This window comes from Enhydra lutris, unplaced genomic scaffold (genome assembly GCF_002288905.1).
Source record: "Enhydra lutris kenyoni isolate GAN:26980312 unplaced genomic scaffold, ASM228890v2 scaffoldscaffold13, whole genome shotgun sequence".
Lineage (NCBI taxonomy): Eukaryota > Metazoa > Chordata > Mammalia > Carnivora > Mustelidae > Enhydra > Enhydra lutris.
This window is the reverse complement of record NW_019154097.1, coordinates 5,152,030-5,174,662: the sequence shown is the minus strand read 5'-3', so window position 1 is coordinate 5,174,662 and position 22,633 is coordinate 5,152,030. Positions and strand designations below refer to the sequence as shown.

The window sequence follows — 22,633 nt, the reverse complement described above, 5'->3', positions numbered from 1 at the left end:
GGCATCTTCTGGAGACTGGTGTGATGGTGGCATGGATGCCAAGGAAATGACTCATCCCAAGCTCTGATTTCATGAAATGGCTTAAAGAAAGGAGCACGATTGTGGACTAGGCGCCCACAGTTGGCATGAACATGCTCAGTCCAAGCTGTGCGCCCCGCAGTTCTCAGCAGACAGGTGCTTGCCAAACTGTGGTTCATTTGGTCATATTGTATTGGATTTTGAGTGAAAGATTTTGGGGGACTAATCCCTGCACTGGGATTCTGCCCTGTTGGCCGCGGACAGAACCCTCTTTGCCTTGGGCCTCAGTGTGCTCATCTATGAATTGAAGGCATGGCATGATGATGTCTCAGACTCCTCTTAACCTTGTTTCTGGGATTCTGCGTCTGTGGTTTAAGAGCATTTAAGTCGGACACTTTTCTCTCCATCCTCTTGGCAACACGACTCTTATCTCTGTCTTGTTCTTGGTTGCTGATATCTCCCTCCCTGCGTGGGAGTGGCCATCTGTGGCCGCCAGGACTGGGCAGGTGGAACCTGCAGTGACAGGAAGCTAGGCTGGGATTCTAGTGCGGCTGCACTGAAGACCGCCCACCTCCTCCCCCAGGGACAGCTGCCGAGTTTGGACACCGTCTTGTTCTATTGAGCTGAGTCTGCTTTCTCGACACTGGGGGCGGGGAATGGGGGTTGTGAGCCCTCAGTGGGCCTTGGCACCGGCATGGGCTAGCCCAGTGAGGTGGCTGAACCCCAGAATGTGGTTGGTGCTGGCGTCTGGCCGAGGTGTTTTGGAGTCTGGATACTGAGCTCTCTCTGTTTTGTTTCCTCTTTCAGACCACTGAGTATTCAGCGATGGCCTCGCTGGCTGGAGGGCTGGACGACATGAAGGCCAACCTGACCAGTCCCACCCCTGCCGACATCGGGAGCAGCGTGCCTGGACCACAGTCCTACCCCATTGTGACAGGTGAGGGCACCTAAGGTGGAAGAGAGAGAAAGAGAGAGAGATTGGCACAGAGAGACTGAGATTGCCCGCGTGCAGTGAGTGGCTTGGTGCTTTTGGACTTGACTGGACATTTTTTGTTTTAATAACGATATGAGGTCCTGGTATCGGTCAGGCAGGAGACTGCTGGGCTCAGGGGTTGTGACTGTGGTGAGAATAGGCTCTCTGTTGCTCCGATAAAGCCAGAGGAGAGAAAATGCCAAAGGGACTATGAGCTGGGACGGATGGCAGGCAAGGCCCGTGACACAGGGGCTTCGGTGATTTCGGAAAGTGGGTGGGGCCTGGTGTTCAGTCCCTCTCGTGAGAAGGGCAGCCCTGGGTGGTGAGACTTGAGAAAGAGCACACTTCTGGCAAACTATCATTGGCATTTCAAACTTCCAGGCAGAGGCCAGTCAAAAAGGGCAGGAGGATTAGGCTGGAAGGTGTTTGGTGGATACAAAGTAGCTGCCTTTCTGGAAGGCCCAGGGCCCGCCTCTTTCTCCCTCAGTGTAAAGAGTTTGGAGCCTGGAGGCACGCTGCTGGATTTGAACTTGCCGTTGACTAGCTCTGTAATTTTGAGTAGATCATGTAAGAATTCTGGGCCGTGTTTAAAAAATAAATCCCTAAAATGGGGATGGTGATAGAGTCCAACCCATGGTGTTGTTGCAAGGATTAATTCATTAATTAATTCGTAAAAGGTGCTTACACTTGTTCAGCACACAGCAAGCACCGATGTGCGTTGCTGTGTCAGGGCTTTCTCGTGGTGGCCGGTCACCACTGTTGAACTTGGTGCCGCAGAGGGGCTGGACTAGAAGGGCTGGGTTAGGCAGATACATTTTCCCCCTCCGACACCAGTGAGATAATATGGGAGGACAGACTCTGGACGTTTTGTCCAAGTGGGCAGGCAGGAAGCAGTCTCAGATACTAGACAGACAGATAGTGGGAGCCTTGGGGCTGGCACTTGGCCCAGAGCCGAGGGGTCCAGCCGGGGGTCACAGAAAGTCCCTGTAGGCTGCTAGGCAGGACGTGGTAAGAAGGAACAGACGGGGGGCGCCTGGGTGGCTCAGTGGGTTAAGCCTCTGCCTTCGGCTCAAGTCATGGTCTCAGGGTCCTGGGATTGAGCCCCACATCGGGCTCTCTGCTCAGCGGAGAGCCTGCTTCCCTTCCTCTCTCTCTCTCTGCCTGCCTCTCTGCCTACTTGTGATCTCTGTCTGTCAAATAACTAAATAAAATCTTAAAAAAAAAATTCTAAAAAAAAAAAAAGAAGGAACAGACGGGTTCTTAGAAGTACGGGTGGGCTATGGTTATGTCAGGGAAGTTTGGAACTGGGCTTGGGTTAGATCTTTGGGGGAGAGGGCTGGATGTCATATAGGTTCTAAGACAGTGAGAGCCCCTCTCCTCCTGAAAGGCTGTGGTTGGGTCCAGGCAGCAGGTCTGGGAGTGGATTGGTTTTCAGGTAAACCTTTGACCAAAGACTTGTTTGTACTCCAGAGCAAAGTCAGAATTATGCTTGATCTTTAAATTTTTTTTTAAATTTTAGAGATAATTCTAGCCTCTGACCCATTATTACTCTTTGTGTTGTTTTTAACTCTCATCTTTCCTAAAAGCACATTAAATTATCTGCTGTAGAATCGTAAAAGCACTCAGGTCGTGGATGGTTGCCTTGGAAGAAATATTTTCTGCCTTGTTCTGGGAAAAATAGAAAAAATGGGCTGTTTTGCCTGTCCTTCCACAGAGGTGTGTTCCTGGGTGTTCACTGCTGAAGGGGTGTTTCTGTGAAGGAGGACGGAGGGTTATGAGAGCGAGATATGAGGTGCCAGGTGAAAGCTCTTGGGAAAAATCAGTATCACGTTACATGATGGGCTCTTACTATACCTAGGACCACTTCGTGATCATGTGCAATTCTGAGTGTTTTATTTTATTACAATTTTTTAAAGATTATTTACTTATTTATTTATTTGACAGGGAGAGAGAAATCACAAGTAGGCAGAGAGGCAGGCAGAGACAGGGGGAAGCAGGTTCCCTGCTGAGCAGAGAGCCCGATGCGGGGCTCGATCCCAGGACCCTGAGATCATGTCATGAGCTGAAGGCAGAGGCTTACCCACTGAGCAACCCAGGTGCCCCTTATGACAATTAAAAAAAAAAAAAGATTTTATTTATTTATGTGTGAGAGAGAGAAAGAACATGAGAGGGGAGGTCAGAGGGAGAAGCAGACTCCCTACTGAGCAGAGAGCCTGATGGGGGACTTGATCCTGGGACTCATCATGACCTGAGCTGAAGGCAGTCACTTAACCCACTGAGCCACACAGGCACCCTTATTACAAATGTTTTAAATCCAGGGGCGACTGGGTGGCTCAGTCAGTGGAGCGTCTGACTCGTGGTTTCAGCTCAGCTCATGCTCTCAAGGTTGTGAGAGCCCTGCGCTATGCTCCACACGTAGCAGGGAGGCTGCTGGAGATTCTCTCTCCCTTTCCCTCTGCTCTGGTGAGCACTCTCTCTAAGAATAAATAAAAAAATCTTGTTTAAAAAACTCAATCTGCTTTTTAAAAGTTCACCCATGTCTTGATTTTGCATAACCATATGCTTGATTTTGAAATATTGGAAGTATTCTAATTACAAATACAATCATTAGCTTTCTCGTGAGTAAACAAACAATAGCTAGCTAGAAAACTAATAGAAGAAAAGAGTCCTTTAACAGTAGCACCAAAAAACCCCCAGAGGCTGAGGAATAAACCTTGCTTTAAACTCCACTAAGGACATAAAAGAATAAATGGAGAGATATAACTTGTTCTTAAGCAGGAAAACTCAATAGCATAAAGATATCAGTTTCCCCTAAGTAATCTACTCATTCGAAGCAATCCCAATCAAACTAGCAGCAGAATTTTTTTTTTTTGAACATGTCAAAATGATACAAAAATACTGGAAGAATGAACACTCAAGGATAGCTAAAAAACTCTGAAATAGAGAAATGAGCAAAAGTCATAGCCTATTTAAAAACATTATGATGGGGGCACCTGGGTGGCTCAGTGGGTTAAAGCCTCTGCCTTCGGCTCAGGTCATGATCCCAGGGTCCTGGGATCGAGCCCCACATCGGGCTCTCTGCTTAGCGGGGAGCCTGCTTCCTCCTCTCTCTCTGCCTCCCACTCTGCCTACTTGTGCTTTCTCTCTCTCTCTCTCCAACAAATAAATAAATAAAATCTTAAAAAGAAAACCATTATGATGGGGGGTATGGAGAGGGTGGCCGGGTTATGGACATTGGGGAGGGTATGTCCTATGATGAGTGCTGTGAAGTGTGTAAGCCTGATGATTCACAGACCTGTACCCCTGGGGCTAATAATACATTATATGTTAATAAAAAAATAAAAATAAAAGGGGATTAAGGAAAAAAAAAAAGAAAAAAAATTATGATAAATCAGCAGCAACTAAAACTATTTTTAGGGCTTTTTTAGAGTTTATTTATTTATTTAACTAATCTCTATACCCAACGTGGAGCTCAAACTCACAACCCAGAGATCAAGGGTCATTTGCTCTCTTGACTGAGCCAGCGAGGTGCCCCTAAAACTATTTGTAATCAAAACTAAAGTAGACAGACAAATATAACAGCATAGAGAGTCCTTAAATAGATCCAAATATATGTGGGTGTTGATAAATGTAGTATTTCAAATCGGTAAAGATAAACCATTCAGTTAGTGGTGTTGAGACAACTGGGCTTGTTGGAGATACATACCTCACTTTTTATATCAAAATAAATTCCAAGTTGAACTAAACTTTCAGTGTAAAAAACAGAACCAATAGTAAACTAAAAAAAAACGAGGGCTACCTTTTATAATCTTAGAGTGGGGAAGGCCTTTAAAAATCTGTTCCAAATTATAAAAGACAAAGAAAAAATAATATAAATAACAGTTAAAAATATGTCTTTTGTATGTGATGTAAAAACACTCAAAAGACAAAGAATAAAATTGGGGGCGGGGTAAATGTGGAACATGGATGACAAAAAAGGTAATTTCTTAATATATAAAGAACTTTTAGAAATGAATAAGGAAAGGGCACCTGGGTGGTGCAGTTGGTTAAGCGACTGCCTTCGGTCGGCTCAGGTCATGATCCTGGAGTCCCAGAATTGAGTCCCACATCAGGCTCCCAGCTCCACGGGGAGTCTTCTTCTCCTTTTGACCTTCTCCCCTCTCATGCTCTCTATCACTGTCTCTCTCTAAATAAACAAAATCTTTAAAAAAAAATGAAATGAATAAAGAAAAAAATCAGTAGAAAAAACAGGTCAAGACTATGGGTAGGTGATTCACTGGGAAAAATGCAGACGTCCAACAGTGCATGAAAGATACGCACCTGACTCATGATTTTAAAACTGCAAATTAGGGGTGCCTGGGTGGCTCAGTTGGTTAAGCATCTGCTTTTGACTAGGGTCATGATTCTAGGGTCCTGGGATCGAGCCTCATGTCGGGCTCCCTGCTTATCAGAGAGTCTGCTTCTCTCTCTCCCTCTGCCTGCTGCTCTGCTTACCTGTGCTCTCTATCTCTCCGTCAAATAAATAAATAAAATCTTTTTAAAAATATAACTGCAAATTAAAACAATCATGAGACGCTTTAAAAAACCCACTAGCTTATCAAAGACTGAAGTGTTTCTTGAGGGCCAGTGTTGGAGAAGGTATGAGAAACAAGTATTTTCATACCCTCTTTACAAATCAGTGTAACCTGTTTTGGAGGGAAAGTTGGCAATATCCATCAAAAGTTTAAAAGCATGCACCTGCCCTCTAACCCAGAACTTTCATATGTGGGTCACAGATATATTCACGTAGATGCACAGTGATACCCATCTCTGTATAATAATTATAAAATTATTTATAATGGCAAACAAATGGAAACAATGCAGTGTTTGTCAACAGGGGCTGGTTAAATGAATGATGGCTCCTCCTAGCACAAAATACTATGCAACCAATCAAACCAATTAAAAAGAATTAGGTAGAGCTGTCTATGCTGAAATGAATAAATGTCCGAGATATATTTTTAAGTGCATAAGCAATTTGTAAAACACTGTGTGAAGTATGATCCCATTGGTGTGAAAAAATATAAAGGACACACACACAGAGGCACGGGCACACCGAGGCAGGTGGGAGGCTTGTATAATGAGGACTCAGGGGAAGATAGCCCAGTCCTTCCCATGTTTTATGGGGTACTGTGATGTTGGGGTTCTCTGCCCCATCCCAGCCAGCATCCCCTTGGGACAGCAGACATTAACAATGCCCCTTCACTCTCCTGAACTTGAGTTCATAAAGACTATCTTCACATCTGATTTCAAATAAAATAAAAATAATCTCTTAATTATGAGGTACAGGAAGAATGAAAGTGAAATTATTTATAATTTGTTTATAATTAATACTATGTACTTTGTGGGCGCCTGGGTGGCTCAGTCGGTTAAGCGTCTGCCTTTGGCTCATGTCGTGATCCCAGGGTCCTGGGATCAAGCCCTGCATCGGGCTCCCTGCTCAGCAGGGTGTCTGCTTCTGCCTTTCCCTCTGTCCCCAGTTGCTGCTCTCTCTCTCTCTCTCTCTCACTCACTCTTTATCTCAAATAGACAAATAAAATCTTTAAAAAAATACGATGTGCTTTGATACGTAAGTACTCTGCCTGATTAGACAGTAAGACATGATGAAGTAATTCGGAGCCCGCCCGTGCGCAGGATTACTGTGAATCAGCCACAGCCCTGAGCAGGCTTAGGGACTCGTACCTACTTCTACGGCGAGCATGACTTTATGGATAGGTGAGGAACTGCCGGCAAAGTTCCAAGTAAAATAAAGTATGAGCTTTGCTCGGTTTACACAGTCATTGCATTCCTAGAAAATGCAGTGTATATTAAGACCTTGGAAATTGCAAGTTCACATTTAAATGTAAATGAAGTTCAGTGCTAGATTCAAATAATTATAAACAGAATTTTCACCTGTCCTGTTGGGCAGGACATGATAGTTGTGCAAGATGAAAGGAAACCTCACCGTGGGTAGCAATGCCTCTCAGTCGTCGAAAAGCCCCCACAAATTTTCCAAACACCCTCTAGGGGGTAGTTGCTGACCCCACTGAGAAGTGTTAAGAACGCCTTGAAGGAATGCCCCCAAGAGCTGTTAGGATGGGCCTCCGTGTGACCACAGGGCAGTGATTGAATTCCACTTGTGTTCGTGGATGTGTTGATACAGTTCTGAACTCTTTGGGGAGACTTTGAAGCTTCCAGCCCCACGCCTTACCTTCTCCACTCCCCACAGAGCCTGGAGCGTAGTTGGTGCCCACAGGACCATAAGCCAGCCCAGCGCTCTACCTGGAGTCAATGCGCATGGGGTTGAGGTGGCCTGCGTCCTGCTCCATCTCGGCCCTTACACTCCGTGCTATGCAGGGAAGATCTCATTAGAGAATGAGTCAGTTTCTCTCCATCGTTTATATGCCACATTAAATATTAAGTTAAACTCCTGCTCTACCAGCCAGGGCCACGGTTCAGAAACTGCTCACCATTTGCAAACCAGTGACATGGCCAGCTCGTTTCTGCATCATCAGCAGTTTCAGATCGTCCTGATTGGGACTAATTATCTGCAGATGTGTCCTTGGGCCACAGGCCTGCCGATGGGGCAGCCACTGTGCCTACCTGCCAGGGAGGACAGCAGGTGGGATGCCAGGCTCCCCACTTCTGCTCACCTCCCTACTGGTGAAGGACCCAGCAGGTTTGCCCTCAGCGGTGCCCAGCTGACCTTTGCCTGGAAGAACAAAGGAATGGGGGCAGCCTGTGTACTTGTCGGCCTTCTTCCCCTGAGGACCATATTTTTGCATCAGCAGTTAGGATGGTGGGAGGAGACCGAGGGAGGCTTCTTCTCAAGTAAATTTGGGTGGTGGAGGACCCTGGGGTATGAGGCTCCCCCGGGCACTGTCTCCTCTAAGCAAAAGAGACCACTAGTGGGCTGCAGATGCAGAAGACAGAAGGATGCCGAGTCCCTAAGACCACCAGCTCTGATTTGCTCTACCCCTAGGTTCAATGTTTGGACCCTCCATACCCCAGACTTGGCAGCCCAAGAAAGCCCTCCCCACCCCTGCCTTTTTCATCTGAGCAATAGCTGAAGACCGGATGAAAGAGCACTAGACTGGGAGTCAGAGGAATGGGCAGAAGCCTGGACCTTCCCACTTCATTGTCCTATCCTACAGCAAATGGATTGTCCTCTGAACCTCAGTTTGCCTGTCTATGAAATGGGGATGGTGATTCCTGCCCTGCCTGTCTCCTTTGGCTGTTGCAAGGATATAATGAGACGGTAGGGAAAGAGAGATTGAGAGCCTCCACAGGGACATCTGAGGGTGTGTGGGTAGTTGGGGGAGAAGGTAATCTGGAGGGCCCAGGAGCCTGTGTTGCACTTCCCAGCCTCCCTAGGAAAACATCCCGACCACAGATGGGCAGGGTGGGAAGGTCATGCAGTCCAACTGCTCACCTGACAGCCGGGAAGAACCAGGTCCAGAGAGGAGAGGTGACCTGCTCAAAAGGTCACATCCAGTGAGTTAGAGCTGGAACTAGGGCTCACTCAGAGCCCTGACCTTTGTGGCCTGCTGCCGTTATGTGGTGGGATGGACCAAAAAAAAAAAAAAAAAATCCCAATTTAAATTTCCAGAGGGTGTTTCTTCTAGCATATAATTGAGAATGTCAGCAGGAAAGCCAGACTTCTTAGCTTGAAGCCCAGTGTCCCCATATTCTAGCTGGCTGACCTTGGACAGGTTACTAACCTCCATGCCCAAGTTCCCATCCATAAAACGTAGCCCAGACAGAACTCACTCATAGGCTTCCTGTGAGGATAACAGGCATGGTCCCCGCAGAGTCTTAGCACAGTGATTGGCACGTGTAAACACTCAACAGATGGTAGTGATTAGCGTGTTTCTGGGCTCTTGTACCAGAAATTCTGGCCAGTGCCAAGCCACTCTGAATGGCTGACCGTTTGTTCATCTTTCCACGGGGAGCACCTCCTCGGATCTGTTTGTCATGGGCCTTTGAGGCTCAATCAGAACGAGCAAAATTAGCTCAGGGTGAAATCATAATGAATAGCAAAAACTAAAAGATGAGAAATTCCTTGTGTGTCCCGTCTGCCAAAGATGCCGCCAAAAAAATACAATTAAAGCTACAATACAGCATCATGTGACAAGGGCTCAGCCCTGGGGCTTGCCTAGGATTCCCATGGAAGATACTGGAGTGTCAAAGTTGTGTGTGCTGGAAAGGAGCATAGCACGGATAGTTACTGTTTACTGGACTCTCACCGTGTGCCAGCTGGGGCACGATGGTTGTCCTGGTGGCCAGACCCTGTCCTCACTGGGCTTATCTGCTGGGAAGAGCCGGACAATTCATAGCAACTGGAGAAAAAAATTGTGCAACTTAATTTCATCAAGGCTCGTGTTTTGGAGGAACCAGCTGGTTGAACTGTGATGGTGAGTGGGTGTGGGGACAAAGCTGAGCCTCTCTAAAAATGTGGCATTTAATCTGAGATCCCAGTGATGAGAAGCTTTGGGAAGATTTGGGGGAAGGGAATTCCTGACAAGATCCAGCCTTGGTAGATGCCTTTTAACTGTGAAACGAATGAGCAAGTGAGATGTGGAAAGGGTGGGACTGTTTCTTAGTTCTCTCTCTGTTGCTAGTGGGGCCCAGCCCATAATCAGGCTTTGGAGGGCTCTGAAAAATCAGTGGAAATTAACTTCAGAGGTTGGGTGGCCCCTCTCTTCACCCACCTGAGAATTTTTCTACATCAGGGCTTGGTTACCTCTGGTGATGGGGATTTCACCACCTCAAAGGCAAAGAATCTTTAGGCAGTACTTACCTGAAGCCATACTCCAATGAAGTGATTTTGATTTCCTTTCCCACTAGCAACCCCAGTGTGAAGTGTCTGCAAAGTCCAGATAGGTATCCATGTTGTGAACTGATAGACCCAGCCACTGCCCAAAACCTCCCTCGGCTGGCATTCTGTGTACCCAGGGTGCAGTCCAAAGCTTGTTTGGTCTGCATCGTGTTTTTTTATTTTATTATTTTATTTTATTTTATTTATTTTTTTAAAAGATTTTATTTATTTATTTGACGCAAAGAGAGAGATCACAAGTAGGCAGAGAGGCAGGCAGAGAGAGAGGAGGGGAAGCAGGCTCCCTGCTGAGCAGAGAGCCCGATGTGGGACTCAATTCCAGGACCCTGAGACCATGACCTGAGCTGAAGACAGAGGCTTTAACTCACTGAGCCACCCAGGTGCCCTGCGTCGTGTTCTTTAAACTTAAGAAAAAAAAAAAAACTTTGACTAACATTGTAAAGATCAGAGGAGAACAGCCCAAGTGTCCATCAGTGGGGAACTGTTGAAGTCAAGAGTAGCTTAGCCATCCAATTCACGGTTGTGCTGCTGTAGGAAAGAATGAGGACACTCTCTATGTCCTGGTAGGAAAGGATCTTTGAGATACATTATTCATGAAAAAAGCGAGACTAGTGTGTACTGAATCCTACCTTTTGTGTAAAGAACAGAAGGACAATGGGAATGCATATTGTGTTTGCGCACACATGCATAAAGAAACCCTAGAAGGATACTTGGGAACTTAATAACCATGTTTAGGCAGAAGCCGTGAACTGGGTATGGGAAGAGGACTTTTTACTGAATATCATTTACATGTTTAAGTTTTCAAATGTTGTCAATAAGTGATTATCAAAAAATTAAATTTAAAGGTGCTTTAAAGTCAGGAGATTTAACATAAAGATTAAAACGTCTCTCTCGTCTTGGAAAATTGAAGAACGTGTCCACCTTGAGTCCACATCGCACGCAGCCACTCACAGTAGAGCTGAGAAGTGGCGGTCCCTGTGTGTATGTGGCAGGGGTGGGGGGAGGAGGGTGGGCAGGGCTCTCCCATTTGCCCTGGACTCCTGGGCAGCTCAGTAATTTACCAGGCTGGCCACCCCCTGGGGCCTTAAGAGTTCTTGGCTTTGCTCCAGTCCTGATCCTTCCTTGTCTCTTCTGGTTGCTACTCCTGCCCCCACAGAAAATTGCTCTGTAAAGCCAGGAAGGGCTGGCCGTAGGCTGTCCAACTGGCCTTGCCTGTGTCTGACTCCAGGCCGTTCTGCCTGCCTGGAATGGCTTTCCCCAGATGTCAGCTCAGCAGGTAACCCATCCCAATAGGTAACCAATCCCCTGGGGTACTGAGTGTAAAGTTCTCAAGAACAGGCAGCAACACGGCATTTCATCCCAGTGTAGTGATGTCACTCTCTGTCCAAATGAGATGTTGTGCTTCAGGAGACCACGACCCAGAGAGAAAACTCAGCATGTGAGACTGGAACTTTCCCCAGAGATACAGGGCTATTTGCTTTCCAGAAAGATTCAAGGTGAATCCGATTGGGGTTTAAAGTATTTGCTTTGGGATTGTGAAGTAGACTTACCATTACAGATTCTACAAACACCTGGAATTTTGGAATTTTAGTGTTTGGAACGATATTCAGAGGTTCAGAGAAGCTGAAGGTCTGATCATTTTGAAGCCAAAATGAAATTCAAGTATTTCCATAATTAAAATGCACATCTAAGGAAAATCTGATTTGCTTTCAGGTTAGTGCGGTGTCCCTAAGAACTATTTGTTGAATAAATGAATTAATCTTTGTGGAAAGTGCAGTGTCAATTAAAAAAAATAATTTCAGCAGAAAGTGCTGTAGTTGTTTCTGACCTTGTATCTCGTAGGATAAAAATAAACAAAGCTGGATGGCCATCCCGGTAATACACTCATAGATTTTTACACTTGCGAGCGGCTTGGAAGCCGACCTTTCCAATAGCCTTCGAGCAGGTCTCTGGGCCTCCAGCTTCCCAGCCTACCCTGCTGTGATCCATCTTCCTAAAATAGCGATTTCATTAGCTTGTTCTCCTGGTCAGAGATCACCACTGCCTTGCCATTATCTGGAGGAGAAAACATACCGAACTGTGGTGTCCGACAATTTGCAGAGTGGCCATTCATCCCTCCATCGCTCTGTTGCCCACTCTCTCATCTCCTCATCAAAACTCAGCATCTCCGTCCTGTCGGACCGTAGCCTAGCCCGAGCCTTGAGGGTTGTAGGGTCCCTGCCCTCAACATGCTCATGGTCTGATGGGGGAGGCAAACATACAAAGCAAAACAAAACAAACAAGAAAAAGAGAGATACCATGGGAGAAGCCACAGTATGTGAGGGCACCGAGGAGAGAATGGTGGCCTCTATTTGACTGTGGGATTTGGGTAACATTTTGTGGAAGAAGCCATGTCTAGGCTGTTCTGGGAGAGCCTGGTGCTCCAAGCTTCTGTTCTGAAGCTTGGTTTGGTATCTTGCAATCCCCTTTTCATAATTCCTTTTTTAAAAAAAGATATATTTATTTATCTGAGAGAGGAAGAGAGTGTACATGAGCAGGAGGAGGACAGTGGGAGATGGAGAGAGAGAATCTTAAGCAGACTCTGGGCTGAGCACGGAGCCTGAAGAGGGGCTTGATTTCAGGACCTGGAGATCATGACCTGAGCCAAAACCAAGAGTCAGATGCTCAACTGACTGAGCCACCCAGGTGCCCCTCATAATTCCTTTTTAATCACCACGTAATACATGTCCATGGGGCAATAAAGCCAAGGGTCACAGAAGTGCGTAGAGCTGCAGGAGACCATGTCTCCTCACCCCATCCCTAACCTATCCTGCTGATGCCATCAGAGTTTGGTCTGTGTTCTTCCAGAAGCTCTTCTATGCATAGATATCAGCTAATATGCATATGATATGTTTATTTCCTACAAATGGGTTTTTACTTCTCATATTATTGTTCAATTTTTTGAAAACTTTATTTCATGTTTTATGGACACCCAACATGTCAATAGGGACAGAACTTCCATCCTCTCTAATGTTCTGGATGAACCATCATGAACTTTTCTCAAGCACTACAGGCTGGAGAGTCCATATTTTCGGGGCTAAGTATTTGATACTGGGGCTGCAGACAGAGAAGGACAGGGTCCAGGAAGGAGGGCAGGCAGGGTATCTTGTCCCCCAATGCTGGTGGCTTAAGACAGCTGCCTTGGGGCCCGGCTGCCACGTCCTCTGTGCTCAGGGCTGTCGGGGGAGAGGTGTGGTTGCTAGGAGCACATCAGGGAAAGGCACAAGGAGGCAAGCTTTAGTTGAGTGGGAAGAAGAACTTTTTTTTTTTTTTAAAGATTTTATTTATTTATTTGACAGACAGAGATCACAAGTAGGCAGAGAGTCAGGCAGAAAGAGAGGAGGAAGCAGGCTCCTGGCTGAGCAGGGAGCCTGATGCGGGGCTCGATCCCAGGACCTGGGATCATGACCCGAGCTGGAGGCAGAGGCTTAACCCACTGAGCCACCCAGGCGCCCCAGGAAGAAGAACTTTTTAACAGTTTGAGCCCTCTGAAACTAGAATAGGTTGCCTCAGGAGATAATCACAATGATAGTGAATGTTTATTGAGCATTCGTTATGAGCTTTGCTTCATTTCATCCCTTATTCCGTGAAACATAGGTACTATTTTTGTCCCATCTAACAGTTAAAGGAACTGCTTGGGTTCACATACCAGTAAGTAGCAGAGCTGGTTTTCCCCTAACTTCTGTACTGTATGGTTTCTGTCAGTAGTAAGCTCCCTGTCATCAGGGGTATCCAAGCAGAGCTCTCTCACATTCACCCACAGCACAGTTACACTAGCAGCTCCTCGGGTCTGTGGAAGTTGATCAAACTGCCACAGTTTGGCAGTTTGATCTGCCAAATATGGACTCTGGAGCCAGACCGCCCGTCTTTAGATCCCAGCTCTGCCACTTGTGAATTGGTGACTTCGGTTGCTCAATTGTTTGTATGCGAGAGTGTGTGCCTCAGTTTCTCCATCTATAAAATGGGGATAGAAACTTGTCCTGTGATAAAATGAATTGATATTTTCAAAAACACCAAAAAACACTGCCTGGAACACCATAAGTGCTATATAACTGTTGATTTAAGATTTTTGATTAAAAATAAAATAAAATTTTGGGACTCAGGAAAGCAGCCCGAGCCAGAGAGCCTTGGGGCCCTCCACAGCAAGAGAACGGTGAAAAAGCTTGCTAGGGGTAGGACATGTCCCACCTGGAGAAGGCTGCATGGCTCCCTCATCCAGATGTTCCAGTGGCCTGCTGAATTAGTTTTGAGCTGCTGCTGTAACAAATTGCCAGAAGCTTCCAGGGTTACAATGACCCACATTTATTATCTTAACCATTCTGGGAGGCAGAAATCCTGAAATCAAGGAACTGTGTTCCAAATTCTGGAGGCCTGGGGGTGGGGGGGGGATCCTTTTATTTGCTTTTTCCTACTTTTTCTTTCTTTCTTTCTTTCTTTTTTTTTAAAGATTTTATTTATTTATTTGACAGACAGAGATCACAAGTAGGCAGAGAGGCAGGCAGAGAGAGAGAGGAGGGAGCAGGCTCCTTGCTGAACAGAGAGCCTGATTCGGGGCTCGATCCCAGGACCTGAGCCAAAGGCAGAGGCTTTAACCCACTGAGCCACCCAGGTGCCCCTTTCCTGCTTTTTCTAGAGGTCACCTGCATTCCTTGGCTCATGACCCCTTACCCCACCTTCAAAACCAGCAAGGTGGCATCATCTTCTCCCCTTTGATTTCTGCTCCTGTTGTCACATTTTCTGTGACTCTGAGCTTCCTCCCTTCCACTGTAGAGACCCTTGGCAATTACACTGGACCCACCTGGGTAATCCATGGTCACCGTTACATCTCAAAATTCCTGATCTGATCACATCTGCCAAGTCCCTTGTGCTTTGTAAGGTGACAAATTCATAGGTTCTGGAGATGAGGCTGTAGGCATGTTTGAAGGGGTCGTCACAGGGTCTGCTGTACCTCCCCAGTGCTCAGTAGAGAAATCTCCTTGAGGACTCCACATGCCCCCACACCTGGCCCGACTCACCATCTGGGAGGGAGTCAGGCTCCTCCTCTGCTCCGTGTCTACCTGACCTGTCCCACCACGTCTGCAAGTGCTGCTGCTCCTCACTCGGTCTCTATCTGCCCCACCACAGTGACAATTGTATCCTCCCCAGGTTGCCCAGGGTCAAGAGACCAGACTTTTGGTGCTGGATGGGCCCTTAGGGATCAGCTAGTATAACTACCTCGGTGAGCAGATAGGAGCCCTGAGGACTGAGAACTCAGGGTGTCCGAAAGGAAGACAACCCTGGAAACCACATCCCTTGATTCCTATTCTGGTGCCCTTCCCTCCATGCCAGACTTAGCCTTCGTCCTTCTAGAATGGGATTATATCCCTTTCCTGTCCTTGTTTCTCAGCCTGCCTGGTCACTGTCATCCGTCATCTGTCTACCTCATCTGTGAAGCTGTCCCATGGAGCCCTTTATCCAGGCCTGGTTTTCGCTTCTGTTTTTTACCACCGTCCAACTCAGCCATACCTGGTGTGACTCCAAGCCTTTTGCTTCTGCTGGTTCCTCCTCTGCTTAGAATGCTTGTCATTTGTCCAGAGGTGGCGGCAGTCTGCCACGAAAGGAAGAGCACTGGCCTGACTGGAGTCAGGATCGCAGGTCTTCGCCCCAGCTCTGCCATACTCCTTGCTGGCTTTGGGGATGCCCTTCACCTGCCTGAGCCTCAGTTTTCACATCTGCTAATGGGAGTTACAGTCTGGGCTCATCCCTTCATGTGGGATTGTGGTGAAGTGCACATGGGCTATAAGCTGTAAGCTGTGCCCTTTCCTGTGACTTCATGGAGCCTCTGCCACCTTGACCATGGCCAAGTGCTCAGGTCCTGTCTCCCCGCAAGAGGGAAGATGCAAGCAGATGGAGGGCTTTACCTGTCATAAGCTTTCATGACTTCTGCTGAGGAACTGAGGAGCCAGCAGGCCTGCCGGCAGTCTCTGCCCAAATGCCTTCAGGGATTGTCTCCGGGGAGCAGTCCCCTGCTGCCACCTCATCCAGGAAGCCCTCCTACTTACCCCACAATCACAGCAATGTCCCCCTCACCTGGGCCCTGGAGATCAACCCACCTGTTATTCTGTTGTACCTTGATTTATAATTCTTTGTTACCAGCCTTTCTCCTTAGACTATGAGGTTCTGAAAGATATCTGCCTTCTCCGCAATAGGTAACATGGAACTTGAACATAGTAGGTACTCAGGAAGTGTTGGATGGATGGATGGATGGATGGATGGATGGATGGATGAACAAATGAGCTGTCCACTGTGATTGGTTGTTACTAATTGCCCCAAACCCCACCCTCCTGGGTTATTACCAAGATTATCAACCCTGTGGGTTATGATTCACACATTCATATCACTTTGATGAGCATAAGACACATTTGAATGCAAAGTATTACCACAATTATTATTTCTTTACAAATTCATTTACTTCTACTGGCCTGCTACATTTTATTATGATGCTATATTATATGTATTTATATATATATTATATATTATTTTATATTTATCTTTTATTTTCTTTTTATTTCTCTTATTTTCATTCTTTGAGGGGCTGTAGAATTGTACTCTCGCCTTAGATCTTCTGTGAATGTTTGGTAAGGCTGGTTTCAGCATGGATCCTAACAGGCACCTGTTGTGTGTCCAACTTGCCTGTCCAGAGATGAGTTAACCTTTCTAGACCCACTGCTTCCTTCTGTGAGTGTCTGTTAGCCCAGGTCTGGGAAGGTGTCACATGCTCACCTCATGGATGGGGTGGTCACACAAGCTCTCTGGGGAGTCAGCTCTTGGGTGGGGGCCAGGGTAAGGGCCTTCTCCCCGGAGCTCATCTCAATCCTGAATGGGATCCAAGAAGCCACAATAACCAGCAGGAGCGCTAAGACTAGCCTCCCACTCACTAGGCACCAGGAATCATTCTAAGCCCTTTATATATGTTAACTTGTCTCATCTGTCTAACTACCCTATGAAAGAGTCAGTCTTATTGTCCCCGTTTAACTGATGCAAAAGTTGAGGCACAGAGGAGCACAGAAATTTGCTTAAGGCCACACAGCTCCTACGTGCTGGGGTCAGGTTTCAAAGGCAAGTGGTCAGATTCCAGCAGCCACACACTGGTCCTCTGTGCCACACTGCTTCTCACCAGCCCGGCATCAGTAGCCAACAGGAGATCTGATCAGAGGAGCTCTGTGTCAGGCAGAGCCTCGTGGAGAACAGACCACAGAGAAGACTGAGGGGTGGGTCAGGGCCACATGTGGGGGTCGTGGCTGATGTGGCTCTTTCCCAGCTGGCCTGGCAGGATTAGAGCATCTTTGATAACCAGTAGTGTCAGTCTGGATAGTTGCTCCAAAGCTGTTGCCCAAGAGAAGACCGTAGCGGGCACAGATAGCCATCTGTGCCAGAAAGGGGATAGATTACAACATAAAAAATACCTGTGGTTTTATTATTATCTTTAAATCTCTTTCATCCTAATGAGGCTGATGGAGTAAAAGACTCCCATAGAACCCAGCCCAGAGCCTCAGAGCCCAGGGTACCGCTCCCTGTCCCCCTCTGGTCCTGCTGCCCATTTCATCTGGCTCCCACTGCAGGCTCACCGAGCCTGGTCTGTGTTGGTCTGGGCTGCCTGGGACATGCCCAGCACCTGCTCAGCTTCTCCGTGGGCTGAGCGCATCTTTGGCAGGGACTGGCCCAACCCATGGCACCCCCCCCCCCGGGAACCCCTTCTTTGACCTTTGTAATTATTCCTGTTCAATCTTCCTTCATGTTTTTCCCCCCACCCCCCACCCCCCCTTCCGAGGTGCTCGACTCCTGCGCTCTCTCCAGTGTATTAAGGATGTGAGTGAAATTGATGACTGGGATGTCTCAGGTCTTTATGATGATGAATGACTTTCACTGCCAAAGCTTTTATTGTCTGTGATTTGGGAAGAAGCGGGAACTGATATATCAAGACTGCCTGTCACACCATTTAATACAGTTATAAATCCTGACGTCACTAACTGGTGGTCAGGAGCTGGAGAATTCCACCGGCCACCGCTCTGCTGAGAGCCTTTATGGATTTTTCCCCTCGCCTTTCTTTGCTTGACTCTCACAATTGTGTTTTGGGAGGGGGGATGGGAATAGCTGGATGAGGACTTTAAATATCCCAGGGAGAACCTGGGTCAGAGTGGAAAGTGGGAGACCTCCCCCACCCTAAAGGAAGGAGGAGATGGTGGGCCTTTGATTCTAAGGTGAGCAAGGAAATCGTGCAGTGAAACCAAATTCTGAAAGAACGCGAACACCTTCCCTCATTACTGTAAAGGGTGAGACATATTTACCGATTGATTTCACGTCTGTTATCTTCAGATTATACTACCGTCCTCGGGAGGGTGGCAGGGAGAGGCTTCATCCCCCTGTTGTAGAATAAGCAGCTGGGGCTCAGTAAAGCAAGTGACTTGGCCAAGGTTATGCCACGTTAGGGAGATGAAGAAGGCAGCTCCCTGGGTGAAGCCAACAGAACATCGCCATAAGGAACTTTGAGCCTAGTGTCAGACAGCGCTGGGTTCCAGCCCTACGCTTACCCCGTCTAGTGGTTGGTCTTGGGAATTCTTGGGTCCCTTCAATTTTCTGACCCTCAGTTTCCTCACCTGGAAATGGAAATAACACTTTCCTCATAGGGTTTTTGTGAGAATGACATGAGATGATGCGTATAAAGATACTTAGGCGGTTTCTGCCCCATCGAATGTGGCTCAGGAAGTGTTATTTTAAAGGTGAAACTGCGAGGGAAGGGTGTGATAGGTGTCACAAGAGCAAAAGGAGGGCACCAGGCCTTCCTGAGGTTGTTCTGGGGGGTGACCAAGGAAGGCTTCCTGTAGGAGGTAAAGCGTGAGCTGACTGGCATGAGTAGGAATTCTCCAGGCTGAGTGAGGGCAGAGGGAAAAGCACCCGAGGCAGAGGGAGTATGATCGACACAGAAACCACATAGGCAGTGCAAGCAGCTCCCGGAGCGGGGGGACCCATGCTGGACCTGCGGGAGGGCTCAGACCAGGGAGGCTACCATGACCTGAGATCATAAGCTCCACATGTCGGATGTGCGGGGAGCCTTGACGGGCCTTAAGGAGGGAGTAGCATCTTTGAAGAAATCTCTCTGGGGCCTTGACAGAGGGTGGACATAGTGAGGACAAGACTCAGCAAGAAAGCCCAACTCCTTGAAGGTGGTTGTAAACATCCAGGAGAGAGAGGATGAGGTTAGAGAAGACATTTTGAGGGGTAGAATCGGGGACAGGTGAGATGCAGAAGGGAGGGTGTCTCCCCTGGTTGGAGTTCGGGAGACTGGGTGGAAAATGGAGCCACCAGCTGAGACAAGACAACCGGAAGAGGAGCTGGTTCAGAGACTCCAACTTTGGGTATCCCAGGGACAGCCGGGTGGGAACCGCCAGCAGGCAGTGGGGGAGGGGGCAGGGCCGGGGATGAGGATTTGGAAGTCCTGTGCCTGGAGGAGATGAGTCACCCAGTGAAATGGGTAGAGAGGAGTAGAGATCTAGGAAGAAGCGTTGGGGGAAACACAGGTGACTGGATAGTGGGAGCCATGGAGAAGCCCCGAAGGTGCTGATGGACGAAAGACAAAGCAGGCCGCCATCACCTTCTACCTTGGAAGCTGTAACAGTCACAGCTCTTAGTGGAGACAAACAGAATTTTCACAGAAAAGGGATTTTCCAAAGAATATTAGGACACTCAAGAGGCTTGGAGACTTCCAGCCTGTGCTTCAGGGCCTCTCCTGGGGAGATGGTGCCCCGTGGCCTGTGGACAGAGAGCGTTCGGCTTACACTGCTATTGCTGGACGTCTGTGTCACCACTAGAACCTGTGCCTCACCGGGTGGAATGCATGGGTGCCAGTTTCCTCATGTCACTAGCTTCTGGATTAACAACTCACACCATTGTGAGAGAGCTCACACCATGATTAACAGCTCACACTATGTGAGAGGGTTCACACCATGTGTCTACTTGGTAGAGCCAGTGAGGTGCCTGTGCCCTGGCTGCAAGGCTGGGCGATCCAGCTTCTGGATTCTGCCTCGGGGACACTGACTCTTAAGGTAGAAAATTCCCCAAAGAGAGGTGTTCAGTGGTATCAGGCTGCCAAAAATGTTTGAAGAATCAGGGAGCGAGCAGAGATCCAAGATAATGAGAGCTGAAAAGCATCCCTTGGCGGTGGTAGTCAGGAGGGCCTTGTTCTTGGAGTCATCTCTCAACTATAGTCAGCCCCTTCCCACAGGATTTGAGGTATCATTAAGTTCAAACTGAAAGACATCTGTAGATAGGCCAGAAAACCCTGGCAGAAAGGGGGAAATGGTTGTAGCAGATGCCAGGAGAGCCCCAGGGACAGGGCGGGGAGAGGCGGCTGGACCTGGGGGCTGTGGGGGTGGGCTGTTTTTTATGGATTTGAGTAAACTTTGGCAAGTGGCTGTCCTGGGAGGAAGGAGTAGGGAAAGGGGAGAAGCAAGGGGCCTGAGGCCCAGCCCCGACCTAGGGGTGGCTGGGAGGCATTTTGCTTTGCTAGAACTTGGGTAGCTTCTGAGCGTTGGCTGCTGGCTTATCTTCAGCGGAGACGATCAAAATTATCACCTGTCAGGCTTAAAGAGAAAGCTTCTTGTTTTTACGAAACAGGGCACAAAAGTCCTTAGCACCTGACATGCTGGGCCTGGAAGAGTGGCTTGGAAGATGTTTTCTGAGCGAATGAACGAATGAATGAACCAGTCAGCCCTTGTTTGGCCTCAGCTCTGTGCTGAGCCTTGGGCCAGCCATGTGGGGAACCGTGAACAGACCCGGTCCCTGTCCGGGAAGGCTTCAGCCTAGGGTCCGTGTTGGAGCCAACCCCCTAGACAAGCCTCTGTGATGTGGAGCTGGGCACGGCGGCTCCAAGAGCACTGAGGAGAGAGTGTGTAACTTTGGGTGGGCAGAGCAAGGTGGGGCATCTCGGAAGCTTTTCTATAGCAGGGGGCATTGGTGGAGTTTGCTGGCGCTGCCAGGATGGGCTGACAAGGTTTGCAGAGGCGTGGAGGTGAGATGGGGAAAAAGCAAGCTGCTCAGGGCAGGAGTGGAAGGTCGGGGCTGGAGGCCACACTCCTCCAGTAGGAACGGAAGGTAGCGAGGGGTTTGGACTTGATCCAGAGGCGGTGGGGAGCCGTTGGGAGTGGGAGCAGAGGGTCTGTTGTGTTGGAGGAGGAGGCTGGGGCCAGGCAGGGAGACAGCTGTGGGGCAGGGATGGTGGGAGTCTAAGCCTTGGCCGTGGTTGGCTGTGGAGGCAGGGAGGCTGCAACTTGGTCCCCCCGGGGTTGTTGGTGGGAGAAGCAGGGCCTGTGGGTGCTGTGGGTGCCCGGGTGTCCAGGCTGGGCCTTTTTGCCCAGGGCCGCTCCGGAGCCTGCTGGGTGCCCTCATTATGCCGCTCACGGGCGGCGAGAGACGAGAGCAGCAGTCGAGACGCCGGCTGCCTCCTGCTGGTGTGCGGAGCGCCGGGCAAACCACATGAGATCCCATCTCGCGCATAATGTGCATCCGAGGACAAAATTAGATTGAGAAGTAAATGGAGCCGAAAATTTCCAAAGCATTTCCCGTCAAGAAGCTGTTTGATTGCGTGTTTTAATTCTCAGAGTCGTCCTGCCCGGTGAGGTTCATTTTGGTCGGGATGGCTGGAGCCCGAAAGAGCTTGGCCTGGGGACCGGGTTGAGATCAGGGGAGGGGCCAGGCCCCACTTCCTGGGTGACCGGGCCAAGGTGGCACAGATTGGATTGGTCCGTCTTACTTTAAAACTTGAACTGATGATGCCCTGGGTTACACATGTGAATGTTTCCTTTTTTTTCTCCCCTATAAGGCTCTGCCTTCCTCCTCCTCCTCCTCCTTCCCTCCTTCTCTCCTTCTTCCATTCCAAAGCCCAAGAAGCCAGAGAGGCAGGGCACGGGTCACTATTCCACTTTGCAGATTTGGAAAGTGAGGCTCAGCCAAGTGCCATCATTTGTTGGTAGCACAGAGGGAGGAAGTCACTGGAATTCTGATCCCTGTGTGTGCTCTCCTACCTGTCCCTGACCACAAAGGTCAGTAAATAGAAAGATGGGACAAAATCTCTCTGTGTCTGTCTCATGCACACATGTGTGTACACATACACAGAGTCAATTTTGAAACACAGGAACAACAGGTATCTGGGGGCAGAAGCCTGGTTTGTCCTCTCAGTGCCTGGCCCTCCCTGGCCCCAGGCCACTCCCTGCACCTGCTCCCCTGAGGAGGGGTCAGCCATCTCCCGGGCTCCAGTGTCACTGCTGACTCCAGCCTCCTCTGTGGAGCGGATGAGGATGCCAGCGTCTTCAGTCATGTTCACCAAGGAGAGCGTTCTGTTCACTTCATTAGGAACATTTGTGCTCAGACTAACTGGAAGAAAAGAAAAAAAGGAGAATCGGTTTCTTGAGCTTGAGGGGTGTTCTGAGAGAGGGAAGAGGAGGGAAATGAAGAGAGAAAACAAGGAAAGGAACTTTGGATCAGGGCCCATGTTGGTTCTGGGGCCTAGGCCTGGCCTCCTGGGCAAGGCCTGGCCGGGAGCCCTCCTCACTCACCTGCAGTACAGGCGATCTGTGATTTTCTGACCATTGTTCAATCTGAAGATTTTTGCCAAGAAGAATTTTGTTCAGATAAAACCTTCATGGGAAGCCTTTATATAAACCAGTTAGAAACAAGGTTCACTGATTAAGGGAGTGGGAGTCCCAGAGGCCCCGAAG

General features: G+C 48.4%; 1 protein-coding gene across 2 annotated transcripts in view; it reads left to right on the top strand.

Annotated features, from left to right (window-relative positions):
• Positions 1-22,633, top strand: part of LOC111145877 (paired box 5) — a 191,327-nt gene that overhangs the window by 108,017 nt on the left and 60,677 nt on the right. For both annotated transcript variants that reach the window (XM_022501163.1, XM_022501162.1), the window contains one exon: positions 826-955. In XM_022501163.1, the coding sequence (XP_022356871.1) occupies positions 826-955 (130 nt within the window). The remainder of the gene's footprint in view (positions 1-825; positions 956-22,633) is intronic.